We start from the raw sequence: 17,677 nt of genomic DNA on the forward strand, positions 1-17,677 counted from the left end.
AGCTCGTCTGCCCTCCAGCTGGGTCCCCAGTCCTGGTCCTGGACAGGCTTCTCTACATGGGTCTCACCACTTGTCTCACCAGCAGAGATCCTGGTGTTCCCTGTTTATGAATTGCAAATACTTTGATAAGAAACCCAAATTCTCTAATTAAAATATCCATAAGTGTTCCCTAGCTATTAAAATGAAATGTCACCATATATAGAGAGATCAGTTGGGCAATTTTTACTGATATATCTACAAGTGTAAAACAATTTGGAAGGGGGGTTGGGGGAGTTTGTTGGTGGGTGTAGGAGTTGTGGGAGTATGGGGCTTGTATGGGGGTTTGGAGTTTGTGGCTGGTTATGTGGGTGAGGGGTTTGTGGGGGTGGCTTGGGGATGTGGGTGGATTGTGGGGGGAATATGGGTGTGGAGGGGCTGTGTCAGGGGGGGCGCTGCTCAGGAGGGGTGGGTCCTCTGTCCTGCAGAGGGTGCAAACCCCAACACAGCACACAGACTGCCCCCTCCCCACAGGGCCCACAGCTTCCCTGCACAGGGCCACAGCCCCCACCTGCATGGCACACATGCCCCCCACAGGGCCCACATACCCCTCTGCAGGGTCCTCATGCACCCCCCATAGGGCCCTCATGCATCCCTACAGGGCCCACATGCCCCTGAAGGGCCCTCATGAGCTCCCCACAGACCCCCAGGCCCCCTGCAGGGCCCACAGCTTACTCCTGCAGTAGCAGTGGCCATGGGGCACTCAAGGCCCGCTGCAGTCAGAGCCCCCAGTGGCGTGGCACAGCCCTAATGGCCTTGGAGCTGGTGCCATCTGTGCCACCCATCACCGGGCTGGGCCAGCTCAGCATGGCATGGTGCAGGGCCGTGCAGCTTCAGGCAGCACCAAGATTTGCAGGGACCACATGCGGTGCCATGCCGGGTCCTGCGTGCATGGGCCCCACATGCTGTTGGGCTGGGCTGGTTGCATGAAGGCAGGACCTGGCACAGCACAACATGCGGTCCCCACGAGTGGGGCTGGGCCTTAGGTGATAGCCTGAGTCGCCCTGGTGCTGCCTAAAACTGCATGGCCTCATGCTGTGCTGTGCCAAGCTGTCCCAGCTCCGTAACAGACAGCACAGGCTCTGAGACGATAGGGGCCTTGCTGTGCCACTGGGGGGTTCTGGCCACAGTGAGCCCTGAGTGCCCCATGGCTGCTGCAGCTGTGGGGGTGAGCCATGGGCCTTGCAGGGGGTCTGAGGCACTGCGGGGGGAGGAGGGGGGCTGGGGCCCTGCAGGAGACCCACACCCCCTGACCAGCCCCCCCACCCCTCACACAGTGCACACATTTCTACAGCACCCCCAGCCCCTACTTAACGCAGACAGCGCCTGGGTCACAGCTTTGCGCTGCTCCTGCTTGACCTGCACATGAATGCAGTGTGCTAGAGCAGCACAGGGCACCATACAGATGCCCTGGCTGGATGCCAGTGTCTCTGGAGGTCCGAGCCCTGGCTTGCCTGCACCGCTTTTCTCTAGGGTGTTTTTACTTGATACCTGGAAATCCAGGTATAAAATTTTGAGCCCATGCTGGAAATATGCAGCGCGAGGAACATTTTTTCATTCTCAACGTGCCTTTTGTGGTGTCCCACACCACAAGAGGCATATGCACGCTCGTCTGGATGCGCCCCATGAGTCCAAATACATTGTTATTTTTCTGGCTGACTTATCTGTGTAATTTGTGAATGTACTGGCCATTCCCAAGGAACTCCTTAGTTTGCTTAAACCTTATACTACATCATCCTACAGAGGGACACTATGCTCTGGAGCATGTTTGAGATGACATGCAATAAGCAGACGGATACATATGTGCCCAGTGTCCTTCAATGTGCCTCTTGTCTTCATAAACAATAAATACCAGTACTAGAATTCTTGACAGCCTTCCCAGGATAAATGCAACATTTTACTCCCTCTATCCTGGAAGAAGATAGATAATTCACCAATACACTGACTGAATGGTGGATTTCACTGCGGTCTTTGAAACTGGTATACACTTATTTCTGACATTCAAAAAAGACACGTAAAAAGAAACAATGAGCACTGAAAGCTTATATGTCATAGCCTTCCTGCGTAGCTTGGAGTATTTCCACGATGATGGGTTTTGAAGACAGGAGGTCAATAGATTAATTAATGTATCCTTTATACTGGAAGTGAGCAATCATCTTTTAATTCCATGAATATAAAATGAATTCTTTTAAACACTTTTTCATTGCTGCCAGCCTATCTGAGTGTTCAGTCACAAGTCTTGACCCTAGGTTAATTTATACACAACTTTGCATATTAAGACTGTAACAACTTCACTTGCAGAGGATTTTTTTTTAAATCGTTCTGGTGATCAGTCGTGCTAGTCAGCAGGATTGAGTTACAAATGTGACTGTATTCATGTCAGACTGTCTTCTGCAAAAATAAGAGGCCTACTTAAAACAATCTGGGCAAAGTATCATATTGTTATTTTCACTAGATGTCTGGCAGGTGTACACCATTATCCAGCAGAGATAGGTCCAGGGTTAACGTTATTGTATAACGTCTAGAGTGCCCCAGGTTATGCAGCATAGCCTTGTAAACGGCACACATGTAGCTCACTGGATGCTGTATATCATTCTAATCCATTGAGTATAATGCATCTGCTTTGAAGGGCCTAAGGTTTTTTACTGGAACTGAACATTAAAACATGTGCTCCCGACAAACATTTATATGGCTCCAGGTGTTAATTTTAACTTCCATATAAGGATTTCCCTGCCTTTCTTTTACAGTTTGAAAGTTTACTTTGGGATGAACAGAGCATACTTTCTACAATGGAAACAAGAAGTGCTAGTATAAAATCTATTCAACATTAAAAAATAAGTTGAAAATATTTTCAAAAACCCAGTCCTAACATAGATTTTGTTATAGATGTGATTTAAAAACAGAAAAAGCAAAAAACAGTGACTGAGTACACATTCACATACATACATATATATATATAGCTTATATTTATTCTTTAATAAGTCAGATTGCCACTTCTGAAAAATCAAGTGCATGATCAACCCACCAAAAAGATATAGCCTAGGAAGCAGGCTTTCAGTGGGGAGATCTTTGCCCCAACCATGACTCCACCCTAATATACACTAAACATAGGCTTTGAGCAGGGGGAATTCCCCACCCCCACATTGGGCACGTGCCATTTGCAGTACCTCAAAGTTGTTTGAGGTGCCACAAACCATACATGGCACAGATGCACCTGTCTGCTGCGCTGCTAAAATTTGACATTGGGAGATCCTAGTATAAAAAAAATGGCTGCTAAGAAAAGTGGCACAACGCATGTAGCAGCAGTGTGTGCTGCCAGAAGTAGAGCTTAGCTGGCCAGGGCCATGCTCTGGCTGGTGACCAGGCTCTGAGAAGCTGGATTGACAGGGCTGCTGCCCTGGGAGGCCCCCAGGACCCCAGGTAAGGCTGCTGGCCCCAGCCTCCCCTACCCAACCTGGCTCAATATACTGCATGTCGGAACGTGTGTGCAGGGGTGTGTCCTGGGACAAAAAAGTGGCACAAATATGTGCCACAAGAACTGCGCACCTCTGCATATGTGTACTCATCTGGACATGCCCCATGGCTCCACTCAATATACCTGAACCCATTTTGGGATGGTTAACTTCTTGGGGTGCCAACAGTAATACGTTCTATACTAACCTATTCCTTGGCCTATTTGCCAATATTTCTAATAAGATTAGCATTTATGCTGGATGGTTTTGCTATGTATACAGCATAAAATGGAAAATGGACTAACACCACCAAGCCAGAGGCCAAAGCAATGACCTTCAGTGACCTTGCATGTCAATAAGAAACTTAATTATGAAAATCCCTATATTTCAATACTCTAAACCATTGAATTCTGTGAATATATAGGGTAGGCCTCCACTGCACCACTGGAGTAGTGTAATTACTGTAATCAGAAGCACAGGGCCTGCACTGTTCAACATCTTCATCAGTGACTTGGAAGAGGGGGTAAAAAGCATCCTGTTCAAATTTGCAGACGACACTAAGATATGGGGGGATGTGGGCACACTAGAAGGAATAGGCTGCAAATGGACCTAGACAGGTTACAGGGGTGGGTGGATGGGAACAGGATGGGTTTCAACACTGACAAGTGCAAGGTACTGCACCTGGCAAGGAAGAACCAGAAGCATACCTACAGGCTGGGGAACTCCCTTCTCATCAGCACAGAGGCAGAAAAGGATCTTGGAGTCATTATTGATGCCAAAATGAATATGGGCCGACAGTGTGGGGACGCGGTCAGGAAGGCCAACCGCACCTTGTCATGCATCCACAGATGCATCTCGAGCAGGTCCAAGGAGGTGATCCTCCCCCTCTATGCGACACTGGTCAGGCCGCAGTTGGAGTACTGCATCCAATTTTGGGCACCGCACTTCAGGAGGGATGTGGACAACATGGAGAGGGTCCAGAGGAGGGCCACTTTCATGATCAAGGGGCAGCAGGGCAGGCCCTACGAGGACAGGCTACGGGACCTGAACTTGTTCAGTCTCCACGAGAGAAGGCTGAGGGGGGATCTAGTGGCCATTTACAAACTAGTCACAGGGGACCAGCAGGCACTGGGGGAGTCCCTGTTCTCCCGAGCACTACCAGGAGTGACAAGAAATAACTGTCATAAGCTGGCAGAGGGTAGATTTAGACTAGATATCAGGAGGCACTACTTCATTGTCAGGGCGGCTAGGATCTGGAACCAACTTCCAAGAGAAGTGGTGCTGGCTCCTACTCTGGGGGTCTTCAAGAGTAGGTTAGATGAACACCTGGCTGGGGTCGTTAGACCCCGGTACTCTTCCTGCCATGGCAGGAAGTTGGACTTGATGATCTGCTCAGGTCCCTTCCAACCCTACCAAATATGAAACTATGAAACAGTTTTTACTAGGTTCAAAAGACTGAACCTAGTCTTTTGCTAAAATACTTTATTTATTGCTAAATAAAATGCAGCTGTGATTATTTTTACCTAGCTTTCTTTTCTATGTATTTATCATGCACACTGGTATCTAAACCAGGGCTGTCCAACTTCTAAGTGGATGGGGGCCACCTGCCCCATAGGCTGCACCATTGGAGGTCATGGGCCATCCCTTCTATTGCACTGTGTACCTCCACCCCTCCCTCCTGCAGTGTATGCCTGTGTGGGTGTTCCCTTTGCTGCTGCGACAATCCTGTATGGAACTTCCCCCCTCCTCCCTGCTGCACTATGTCATAGAATCATAGAAAATTAGGGTTGGAAGGGACCTCAGGAGGTCATCTAGTCCAATCCCCTGCTCAGTACAGAACTAACCTCATCTAGATCATCCCAACCAAAGCTTTGTCTAGCTGGGTCTTAAAAACCTTCAAAGATAGAGATTCCACCACCTATCTGGATAACCTGTTCCTGTGTTTTACTACCCTCCTAGTAAGAAACTTCCTAATATCTAACCTAAACTTCCTTTGCTGCAACTTGAGACTGTTGCTCCTTGTTCTGTCATCTGCCACCACTGAGAACTGTTTAGCTCCATCCTCTTTTGAACCCCGCTTCAGGTAGTTGAAGGCTGCTACTAGATCACCTCTTAGTCTTTGCTTCTCTAGACTAAATAAGCCCAGTTCTCTCAGCCACTCCTCACAAGGCATATGTCCCAGATCCCTCACCATTTGTGTTGACCTCTGCTGGTCTCTCTCCAATTTGTCCACATCCTTTCTGTAGTGGCGGGTCCCAAAACTGAACACAGTACTCCAGATGTGGTATCACCAATGCTGAATAGAGGCGAGTAATCACTTCTCTTGACTTACTGGCAACACACCTACCAATGCAGCCCAGCATGCCATTAGCCTTCTTGGCATCAAGGGGACACTGCTGGTTCATATTCAGCTTATTGTCCATTGTAACTCCCTGGACTGTTTCCACAGAGCTGCTGTCCAGGCAGTCAGCCCCCAGCTTGTATTGGTGCATGGGATTCTTCCGTCCTACGTGCAGGACTTTGCACTTGTCCTTGTTGAACCTCATGAGATTCCTTTTGGCCCAAACCTCCAATTTGTCTACGTCATTCTGAATCTTAGCCCTACCCTCCAGAGAATCAACTACTCCCCACAGCATGGTGTTATCGCCAAACTTGCTGAGGGTGCAATTTAAGCTATCTTCCAGGTTGTTGATGAAGACATTGTACAAAACCAGCTCCTGGGGCTCTCCACTTGATACCGGCTGCCAACTAGACACTGAGCCATTGATTATTACCCTGCACATGTGTCCTTGTATAGGTGTTTCAGCACTGCAGTCTGCTGACCGGAGCAGGGTGCGGAGCCTTAGGCAAATCATCCCATGTGGGGCCCCGACCCTGCTCTGATCCCACCTGCCCCGGACCCAAAGAAGCTGCTGCTGCCATCAACAGCAGCGGTGGTGGCAGCAGTGGTGGGGGTGGATAGCCAGTGACTGGACTTGAAGCAAGCGGCGGTGGCGCAGAGTCACTGTGGCTGTTCTGCCCAGTTCCGCAGGGCCCCACAAAGTGCGGGGCCCAGGGCAATTGCCACGATTCACCCCCTGGAGGGATGGCCCGGACTGCAGTGTATCCCGATGTGGGTGCCCCCCACAACTCTGCGTTGCCTCCTGGGGCAGGCATAGAGCACAAAAGCCAGAGGGGGGAGGGCGAGCAATAGGGGGAGTTGCTGCCAGGCAGAAACCTGGGAGCTGCAATTTAATCCCTCCTGGGTGGTATGCAGCTTGCCGGCCGCCCAGCTGGTTAGCCCTGATTTTTCTCTGTTCCACAGGTATGGGGGAGTGAACACTCTGTATGATTGGAAGGTTTTGGGGTTTTTTGGGGTTGCTTTGTTTGCTTTTAATCTTAGGCATGTTAAGGGGGAATGGCTTTTTCTTACAAATATGTCACATACTTCAATCCAAAAGCCAACAGGCTTGGGTGCAGCATGAAAAACCTTCACATCTAATTTGGGTGTAAAATTTGATAGAAAAACCATTTAAGGAAACAGTGAATGCCCCTGAATAAATATTGTTATTCATAATTATTAAACTTAAATATAGAATTGATGCAGAGAAACATCAGTGACCATTAGGGGTGCCAGATGAGTCTAAACTAGAGATGCATCGATACATCAGTCTGATATCAGATTAGTACCGATATAAAGAAAATTGGCTGTATCGGAAATTGGCCTGATGGGGCCAATAGTGTGGCTGATAAATGGCCCATGCATGCGCGCAGCCTCAGCGCAGGACTCAGGCAGCAAGGAGCAGAGCCTGGCAGTGTGGAGAGCTGCCTCCAGCTGGTAAGTCTGTTGTGGTGGAAGAGGCATGAGGGGGGCAGATCAATGCCCCCTGTGGTGAGGGAGGGGGCAGGGGCAGGCGCTGCACAGCTAGGGTGGGGCAGAGCATGGGATGGAGCCATGACTCATTGGGGGAGGTGGCTCCTGCCACTGCGCGCACCCTGGGAGGGCACGGGGGGTGGGACACGGCATGTGCCCCCAGACCTGCGCAGGGTGAGCGGACTGCAGCTGTGGGCTGGAGCCGGGGTTGCACCAGGCTCTTCTTGCCAGGGGTTGGGCCAAATCATAGCTCCTTCCCAGTGCTGCCGCCATGACACCTGGCACAGCCCCAGCTCTTCCTAACTCAACTCTAGCCTCTCCCCATGTGCTGGGAAAAGTTGGGGCTGTGCCAGGTGTGCAGCGGTGGCGGCGCTGGGAGCAGTGCTATGGCAAAATTTGGGGTGGTTGCAGCCTCCTCCATAGCCCCTGCCCTGAGCCCAGCCCCCAGTGGAAGTGGAGCCCGGCACAGCCCCGGCTCCAGCCTGCAGCTGCAGCCCATGCAGATCCAGAGGTATGTGCCCTCCCCTCCCCCAGGGGTATGTGCCCTCCCGGGGTGTATGCAGCAGCGGTAGCTGCCCCACCCCAACGAGCCTCGGGTCTGCCCCATGCCCTGCCCCGCCCCAGCTGGGCTGCCCCTGCCCCTGCTAGTTCCCTCACCATGGGGGGGGGAGGGGGTTGATCTGCCCCCCAAAGCCCCTTCCCTCCCCACTCCCCTTCCACCACAATGGACTTACCAGCTGGAGGCAGGTCTTCACTGTGTATCAGAAATTGGATCAATATTGGCCGATATGCCTCCTTAAAAATCAGATACAAGTATTGGCCCCCAAAATCTTTATCAGGACACCCCTACTTTTAGCATATAGGAAGATGCTTTCCCTGCTCCCATGAGGTTACAGTGCACTAATGCCAATGCTACTGCTCTCCTGCAATACTTCTGTGTGAAGAAGGAAGCTAAACAGGGAACTTTACACTACCAGTGTACCACACAGCCCCAAAGGATTCATCTGCAATATAGTACTGGAGGTACTACCAAATTCTATCTAAGAGAAAGATAGTGAACTCTACCTATTATTGCTGCCCTGAGTTGTACAAATTGTAAGAAGATTCCCATTTTCTTCTTCCACATATTGGTCACCTTTGTGAAGCTTATTTACTGAGAATTTAGTTGTTTCACAGACAGTTGATTGCAAAGTATGTCATTTTGATATATATTGTCATTTTTAAAATATATATCTTTAAATATGTCAAAGCTAAACTTTAAAAATGAGTCATCTTAAAACTATCTGAATCTCATCACTCCAAAAAACATGCGTAATCTGTAAATGAACACTGCTCACACTGAGATAAATAAAAAACAGCCTAATGGAAAACATATCACCTTCGGGATGAGAACAAGCTCAAGAAATTTTAGCCCAATTTGTTATGGGAATTTTTGTGTCAAGCTTTAGCTGCTTGAAAATAAGAGGATAATAAATGAAAATGTCTCTTCCCTCAGGAGGCAGATCCTCAGGTGGTGAAAACTGAGAATTGGACTGCACAGTGATAGCATCTCTCATGTGACAGTATACTGCTTTCTAATCAAATAACTACTGTGAAATACCTGATTCACTTTGCACCCAACAGCTGGACTTTTAGTCTGTGTTCCCAGCCATACACTGAAAATAAGCACAATAAGAAAGGCAGAAACAGCTGCACACTACAAAAAAAAACCTGTTATAAAAAAGGTCCGTCGTCAGTCTCCAGCATAGGAAGGAAGTAAAACCGTTTTTCTTTCCCTTCTCATGCATGGCAGCTGTCTTGCAAAAATTATTACTGTGCTGTTTTGTAACATAAACTCTACAGTATTTAGTAAACTATAAACTCCAAGCTGCTCATGGCCCAACACAGATTTAACACTGTTAAGGCAGTCAAAACATTACCACTGTGTCAATGAGCTTCAGTGACCCTGTTGGGAAATGCTCTAATTCTACTATGACCAGTTATTTGCTTTAAAAGAACTGGCGAGTCTTCTGCATCCAGACCATCTAGATCAATTAAATCTTAGTTTGAGCATGTAAAAATGCATTCATTTCAGGAGAATCTATCTTTTTTTCCAAACAGTTGTTAAAATAACTATAACTATATTAATCCTCAAACACAAGCAGATAAGTGAAAAAGCAAGATACTGTTTACTGGCTCAAAAACGTGTATGATTTTAGATTTTAAACAATACCATTTCTTCAGGTGCTTTATTTACGTAAGCAATACACAAATAATTCTGATACCTTTACTCTGGTTTAACAACACTTTTCTCCATGAGTAATCCTATTGACTTCAATGGTGCCAGGTGCAGAGGTAGGCCACGTCCAGATGAGCACAGCCATGTGGTATGTAGTGCCACACACCCATCTGTGGTGCGAAACACTGTACATTCAGGTGTTCCCCACACTGCAAGGTAGCAGTGCAGGGTTTTTTTTATCCTGGAAGACCAGGCCAGGCTCTGAGCAGCAGGATTGCTGTGACTGCAGCTCCCGGAGGCCCCTAGGACTCCAGGTAAGGCTGCTGAGGCCAGCAACTGTGCTGGCCCCAGCCTCCCCTACCCCACCTGGGATAACCTGCAGTGCGCCAGAGGGTGTGTGGCACAGTGTGCAGTGGCACAAGGGGTGCTGGTGCTTCTTGCTCCTGGGGAAACACACATCCACACTCATGTGGACGCAGCTATAGATATCACTCATTGTGAGTAAGGGTTTGAAAGTCTGGTATAAATAACAGAAGCAACAACCCCACCACTCTATGGGGTGATAATTTTGGTCACAAAACCTGTGCATTAAAGCTTATGTTTATTTTGCAGTAATGACATGTCTCAAGGTAAAACTAAGGGACTAGGGGACTATGGGCTCAACAATTCAATGGTCAGATGGCTGCAGGGTTGGACCCAGAGAGCACTAATAGACAGATCTGTGCTGACCTGATGGAAGGTAGGCAGTGGGGTCCCCCACTGGACCAGTGCTTTTCAACACCTTCATCAATGATTTGGATGTGGGGGTGAAAAGCACACTGGCAAAGTTCGCTGATGACACTAAGCTGTGGGGAAGTGTGGCCACACATCAGGGTAGGCTGACAATCCAGGTGGATTTACACAGATTAGTTAGATGGGCAAACCAGAACCAGATGCTGTTCAACACTGAGAAGTGTAAAGTGCTCCATCTGGGGAGGAAAAATCCGCAACATACTTATAGGCTTGGTGATGCTATGCTAGCACCACATCCGAAAGGGACCTGGGGGTCATAATTGACCATAAAATGAATATGAGCCACCAATGTGATGCTACAGTTAGCAGAGCAAACAATACGCTGGCATGCATCAACCAACGCATCTCAAGCAAAACTAAGGAAGTTATTCTCCCGCTCTACTCAGAATTGATGAGGCCGTAGCTGGAGTACTGCATCCAGTTCTGGGTGCCACATTTTAAGAAGGATGTGGAGAAGTTTGAGAGAGTCCAGAGAAGAGCCACTCATATGATTAGAGGCCTGAAAAGCAAGCCATACAAGGAAAGGCTGACAGATATGGGACTGTTCCACCCAGAAAAGAGAAGACTTCAAGGGGATTTGGTGGCAGCTTACAAATGTATCGGTGGAGAGCACGGGGGCTAGGTGAACAACTATTCACCAAAGCGCCACAGAAGCAACAGTTATAAACTCTTAGAAGAAGATTTCAGACTGGATACAAGGAAAAACTTCTTTACGGTTCGTATTACCAGACTCTGGAATAGACTTCTAGTGGGGGTGGTGCAGGCACCTACCCTGGAGATCTTCAAAAGGACACTGGACACTCACCTTCCTGGGGTTATTTGACCCCAGCAATCTTTCCTGCCTAGAGCACGGGGGCTGGACCTGATGATCTCATGAGGTCCTTTCCAGCTCTCATACTTCTGTGAATGACTCAAAATATATTTTGACTGAAATATTATATAGCAATATATTTCCAAAGCACTGCCTTTATTTGTGTGTACATGAAAGGTAGAATTCTAGACCCTGATCCTGTAGTTGAGTGCCTATTAAAGTCAATAGGAATGGCCACCACCTACTGCAGAATCAAAGTCTGGACCAAAGGATATTTTTAACATTTAAGTTCAATCCTTTTCACACACAAATTATAATGAACCCATTAAAACTGTAAGTCCATATGTCCTATGTATTAGATGTGCACAAAGAAAGGACAATCTAAAGTCCCATTGCAAATTTGTCCCATAAAGTGTCATCAGTAGAAAAAAGGAACATTATGAACTTCTACATAATTTGGGTTCAGTGTTCATGAGGCTGACTGATATGCTGAATTGCATCATTTTTAGGTTGTCCTGATTTTTACATCTCAGCAACATTAAAATAAATAGTTCAGTCTTTATGAATTTCCATTCACTGCAATTACTAGATATATTTCCATAGAAACTCCATTGCAAATCTGCTTTAGTAGAGAATTCATTAATGAGACATGTTTGAAAGCATTACCCAGACAACTATTAGTGTAGCAAAAAAAACTTAATTTAAGAATATATATTATATTCTGGAAAATGCTATGATTCTTGTATCCTGGAGACAAGGTAACTTTTTTCAGAGCCATTTCAAGGTAAAAAAATAGTTTGAAGTTTTGTTATATGCCATGATGTTACTAGTCATTCAAGGAAGCCTGTGTTTATTTTGTTGTTGGATGTACCATATTTTAGGGTTGTTCAGGATAAGGAATAGCCTGCGTATTACTATACTGTGAATTCGATGATTTTCTTCTGTAACTCAAGCCAATCTAATTCACTGATGTGAATATTTCTACTAACGGCAATATGCTGCTTATACAATAGCTTTTATTTTGACCTCTGACTCTAACACAAACAGTAAATAGATTGGAAGTATGTTAATCGTTATAATACATCATTCTAGTAGATAGAAAAAAATTGTTAATGAAAAATGTGTTTTAAGATAGGAATGAATAGTAAAAATATAGTAAATAATGTTTTGCATTTTTCTCCAGATATCTCTACAAAGATCTTACTCAAAACCACAGGGGCTGGGGTGGTGTGGGCACCAAGGTGCAGTCAACAGCCCAAAGGTTGCATGTTTGAGCAGAAGTGCTCATGGCATGGCCATATCAGATTCCAACAAATCTGTGAATTCTGCTAAATACACTGTCACAAGGACATGAGAAGGAAGGATTCAAAACCAACTGCAGTCCCAAAGTGAATATTACAGAAAGGGCAGTAAGCATTACTGCCAATATTTTATACAAATAGGAAGACTAAGGCACAGAAGTTAAATCACTTGTTCAGGTTTACACGGTGAGGAAGTGGTTATATTGAGGAACAGAATTCAGGTCACTGGGCTCTTGAGCCAAGTGCCAGTCCTCCTTATATGAAGGCAATCTTCACTCATAAATTCATTGGGGTGGGAGTAGTTGTGGGAGTCAGTAAACATTGCAGAATAGTCACTACTGGTATATAGGTTAGAAAAAAATTGGGATTCACTTTGATATGACCAAATGTTCCTACGTGTCCTCTCTGATAGATGTTCTGGACTTTCCTCTCCATAGTGGGAATCTGCATGCATTTACTGTGTTTACTTGAATCTAAGATGAGTCCCCATCCCCCCAGTCAGCATGGAGAAAAAAGCCCCACATGTTAGATTCACGCACCAAATGGGATGGGGAGGGGACAGGCTTCTGCTTCCACCTGCCACTTTCCCCCAATACCGTCAGGCACAGCACAGCTCCAGCTTGAGCTGCATCCCTTCCCAGGCACATAGAGAAACTTTGCCCTCTGTCTGGCCAATCAGCAGCACTGACACTGCCACATAGCCCGGCAAGGGCTGCATTTCCATGTGCTGTGCTCTGGCAGGGAACAGGGTCAAAGCAGTCTGACAGTAAGGGGTGCAGTGGAGGAGAGGAGAAGAGGCAGAGACTGCAGGAATCATTGTGGGGAAGAGGCAGAGACTGTGAGGAGAGGGAGGGAGACGTAGAGATTGTGGGGAGTGGGGGAAAGGTCAGAGGCTATGGGGAGCTGGGGGTAGGGGTGCAGGTAACGGGGGTGGGGCAGGAAGCCTGCAGGGTGAATACATGGGGGAGGGCTGAAGACAACGGGGACACCTACCCCCCCCTCCGTCATTGCTTTCCCTATTGTAGCAGCGGGAGGGGGATGAATTTAAGAGAACCCTCTGATAAGTAGATTCTATACCTGAAAAATTATAACAAATGTATACATTTTCTATATAAATAATCTAATTATGGGGTGGTTGTGTTAAATTCAGGGTCAACTTATATTCAAGTAAATATGGTACTCCCCTGTAGAAACAGCATATTTTTATCCCTGCAGGAGTGACTAATGGATCAGTGGGTTTCTTGCAACAAAAAAGGTGTGTGTGTGTGTGTGGCATGGAGGGGAAGCTTAGTATGATAAATATGGAAATGTTCTATGATAATTTGTTAACGTAGGCTTGGCTTGGCTTGGGCATGGTGTTTTCTGTACAAATAACCTTGATTAAATGCTTCCCAACAGACAAGGCTCGAGGGAAAAGATATCTCAAGATGTTCCCTTGATTGGTTTCTATTTAAAGGCTGTTAGAAGACAACGCTTGAATAATTAGTTCTGTTGATTCTAGTTCAGTCTTTGGGCAGCCTTCAGGATCGGCTTTATCAAAAAGGGCTGAAGACTGATGACACTTAAAGGAGCATCCTGGCAAATAAAGAACACTGGCAGTCAAACAAAGAGTACTTTTTTGGTATCATGCTGAAACAAATTTAGATAGAGGAACCTGAGGCAGTAGGGTCTGAAGAAGCTAAATCTTTCTATTAGGGGACAATAGTAGGTTAGGTAGGATAAAAAAATATACATACTTTTTGCAGTTTTAAAATCCTTTTATCATCTAATACTTTGTTCCAGCTGCTAAATAAAAACACACTGAAGAAGGATGTTGGCAATGAATCACTGATCACCAGGGATCCTAGTTTTCTCTGATTTTAAATAATCCCCAATTTTCAGATTAAAAAAAGTAACCCCAAATCTACATTTTTCCATGGCTAAAATGAAACATCACTATACATATATCTATATATTAGCAGCATTTCATTTTAATCATGGAAAATGTGGATTTGAGGTTACTTTTTTAATCTGAAAATTGGGGATATTTTTAAGATCAGAGAAAACCAAGATCCCTGCTGATCGCACATCCTTAATGGAGAAAACACAAGTGGCCTAAGATACAAGCAGACCCCCAAAGCAGTAAATGATTGTTACACATAGGATAGTAAGACCAATATCCCATTCTAAGCCTAACACAGTGAACTACCTCCCTCCAATCTAAGAATGAGAGAATAGCAAGATTCTGCTCCAAAACTGGGCCAATGCCATAAGATCTGAGGAGATGCATTCAGAGAAGCCAGGAAATGGAAACAGGTGCAGATAACTTCACTGTAGCAGTTATGGGACTTAAAAAAGTCACAATACCCTTGAGTATTATTACAAACTCACGGCTGACTCCTTTCAGTTACCTTACTGGGCAAGGGCTCCAATTTATGCAGTGCCCCTGATTTTCTGCTACCTTATTAATTTGTGACTATATTGTCCACAGTTTTTTCCAGCCTTATTAATCTGTAGTTGATTTCTTACTGTTCTAATTTAGTTTGCTTATTCTTTTCAGTCATGTTGTAGCGTGCTCAATCAGTTGTAAGAATGTTAACAATAACATTTACCTGCATAAAGCGACCCTCAGATGTTCCCAGATTGGCAACGGTAAGATTCCCTTTGGTGAAGACAGATATTGAAGTTAACAGGATACTGTTGAACTGCCCCATGAACAAGTCGACCCGTTGCAAAGGAGTCGTAACCTCTACCCGGTATTCATCATCTCGTGTTCTGCAGTATGAGGCATTTCTTGAAAATATCTGTCATAAAATAAAGTACAGATGAGTACTGCTCCTGCAAGCAGAGGACAGCTTAGAAAAGCTCTTTGTTAAAGAGAAATCATTTGGCAAGTGGATATAAAGGATCAAAAGTACTGACAGTGTTTCAAACTGTAATTGTTCCATCAGTTATCATGTTCCATGGGGAAGACAGTGATTTTTTAGCTTTATGGAATCATGTCCCATGTAATTTATTTTGTATAACTACCCAAAACATAATGAGTTTTTCTAAAATGGTAGAAATATGCAAGCACATATACCAAGATATGATAATAAACTTAATATATTATCATTATGCTTTTCATCCAAGGGTCTCAAAATGCTTTAAATCTAGAGTTGCTAGAAATGTCTTTGCCACACACACACACACACACACACACACACATATATACATCTATATATAATGCATATATCTATATATGGGTGTGTGTATACACATACATAGATATAGAATTGTTATCACACAATCTATTTTTTTTCATTTTTGACAGTAAAAGAAAAAACATGTTTTTTTCTTCTTCTCTCTTCCTTTTATTCTTCCCTCCCTTTTTCAGTGACAATATGAGAAGAGGAAAAAAAAAGGTACAGGAAATGTACAAGATAAAATGGAAAAAAAATCTATATTCTGATTCTGTCTAAGAAATCCAAACTATAGCATATCCATGTCAATATAATTACTTAGGGTTTGATCATACATTATTCTTTCTTATCCCTTTTTATATTTCTCATCAGTGTAGTTATAATATATGCTACATTTGCAGAATCATGAATGTATAAAAGATGGTTTTTCTCTTCCACTGGAACAATTTCTGGAACAATATACTTTAAAATAGTCTTTAGAAAAGAACAATACCATGCTTCCTGACAATTCAATAGTAATCTATTAACTGATAATTCCATTACTATTGATGCTTCATCTTCCATTTTGATGAGATAATACAGATAATAAACAGGGACCCCTTAAAGGGTCCATAACCATTTTAAAATTGGAAAGCATCTAGCATATTTCTATTGTAACATACTCCTCATAACTAAACATTCAGCCTATATTGCACTTTTTTTTACTTAGTTTTTGTTTATTTTTTTTAAAAAAAATCAATTATATATTTTTTTCCTCTTAAACTTGATTTAAAGCCTTTGGATATCAATAGGGTCTTTTCACTGACTTCACTAGAATCTGAACCAGGCCTTTAAACAACAAACTGGAAGGATCTTTTACTACTATATAATTATTCCAAACACTGAGGTACAAATTATTTTTATAAGGCCCACTTAAAATATGAAGTAATTCCTTGTTGGTTTATTACTGATCAGTGCTAGATAAAGTCAAAGGAATTCAAAGCACTTTCCCAACCTCAGGAATTAAACCATCCAGTATTTTACTAGTAACAACAGTGTTCATGAAGAGGGCACACTGGGAACACTGGAAAACTTAGATATTTTCTTGCTATTTAGATGTTGTCAGTTCTAGCGCAATCTGTAGCAGCGGCAGCTTTGGTACTGCTCAGTTAACGTGCTGCAGCTGCGACAAGTGAAACCAATCACGTTCAATGGTGAATGAGGGCAGTTTAGTGTCCATAACCACCCTGATGAGCCACATAAACAGAGACGCTTTTTACATATTTCAAATTACATGTGTCAAAGTTGTTTATTGTATCAGTTCTGGTGTTAACTGTTATTGTGATGTGGATACCTCAATTAAGATTCATTTCACATGGATCACCAAGCAATCATCAGAAGGTAATGTCTATATGTAACTATTACTTTGCTTTTTTCTGTAAAAAAAAATTCTTAGCATGTAATTAAAATGTTATTAGGAAATGAACTGAGCTGCTCTTCACTTCTGTCCACCAAATGGGTGCAAACTACCATATTTATCTGAATATAAGACAACCCCCAATACTTAGATTGTATATATGAAAAATAAATAAAATTGTTACTGTTTTTTAGGTGTGGAATCTCATCATGGAGTTCCAAAACTTGGAGTTTTGCCTTGATTTTGTGCCCCTCCCATTGCTATAGCAGGGAAAATAAATCTGGAGGCTGAGGTAGCCCTTTTGCCCTTTGTCTCCCACAACTTCTTCCCCCTCCAGCCCTTTCTCCCCCCTCTTCTGTCAGACCCTGCTCTCTCTGAGCACACGGTAGTGAGGGAGAAATTTGAAAACACTGACCTTGAAATAAGCATACCTGTAGTACTCACAGACTTAGTTCACCCAGGACTGATGCATTTTACCTTTTCTGAAACTGCTACAAGTTTTAGCACAGGTACTTCATAAACATGCTTTTAAGCAGCAGTTTTGTACCTACTTATATATAATACAAACTATCATGATATTAGTCCAAAGCCAAAAGGCTTATGATTTACCATGTAGTTCATTGTGCTGGGCCCCAGCAGTCAGCAATGGTTCAAGCT

At 44.4% G+C, this 17,677-nt stretch overlaps 1 protein-coding gene across 2 annotated transcripts in view; it reads right to left on the reverse strand.

The window, feature by feature from the left end:
* The window catches only part of MET (MET proto-oncogene, receptor tyrosine kinase), a 128,054-nt gene that overhangs the window by 62,194 nt on the left and 48,183 nt on the right, over positions 1-17,677 (reverse strand). For both annotated transcript variants that reach the window (XM_059725949.1, XM_059725948.1), the window contains one exon: positions 15,055-15,246. In XM_059725949.1, the coding sequence (XP_059581932.1) occupies positions 15,055-15,246 (192 nt within the window). The remainder of the gene's footprint in view (positions 1-15,054; positions 15,247-17,677) is intronic.

The sequence above is a fragment of the Alligator mississippiensis genome, chromosome 4, assembly GCF_030867095.1.
Source record: "Alligator mississippiensis isolate rAllMis1 chromosome 4, rAllMis1, whole genome shotgun sequence".
In the NCBI taxonomy this organism is placed as follows: domain Eukaryota; kingdom Metazoa; phylum Chordata; order Crocodylia; family Alligatoridae; genus Alligator; species Alligator mississippiensis.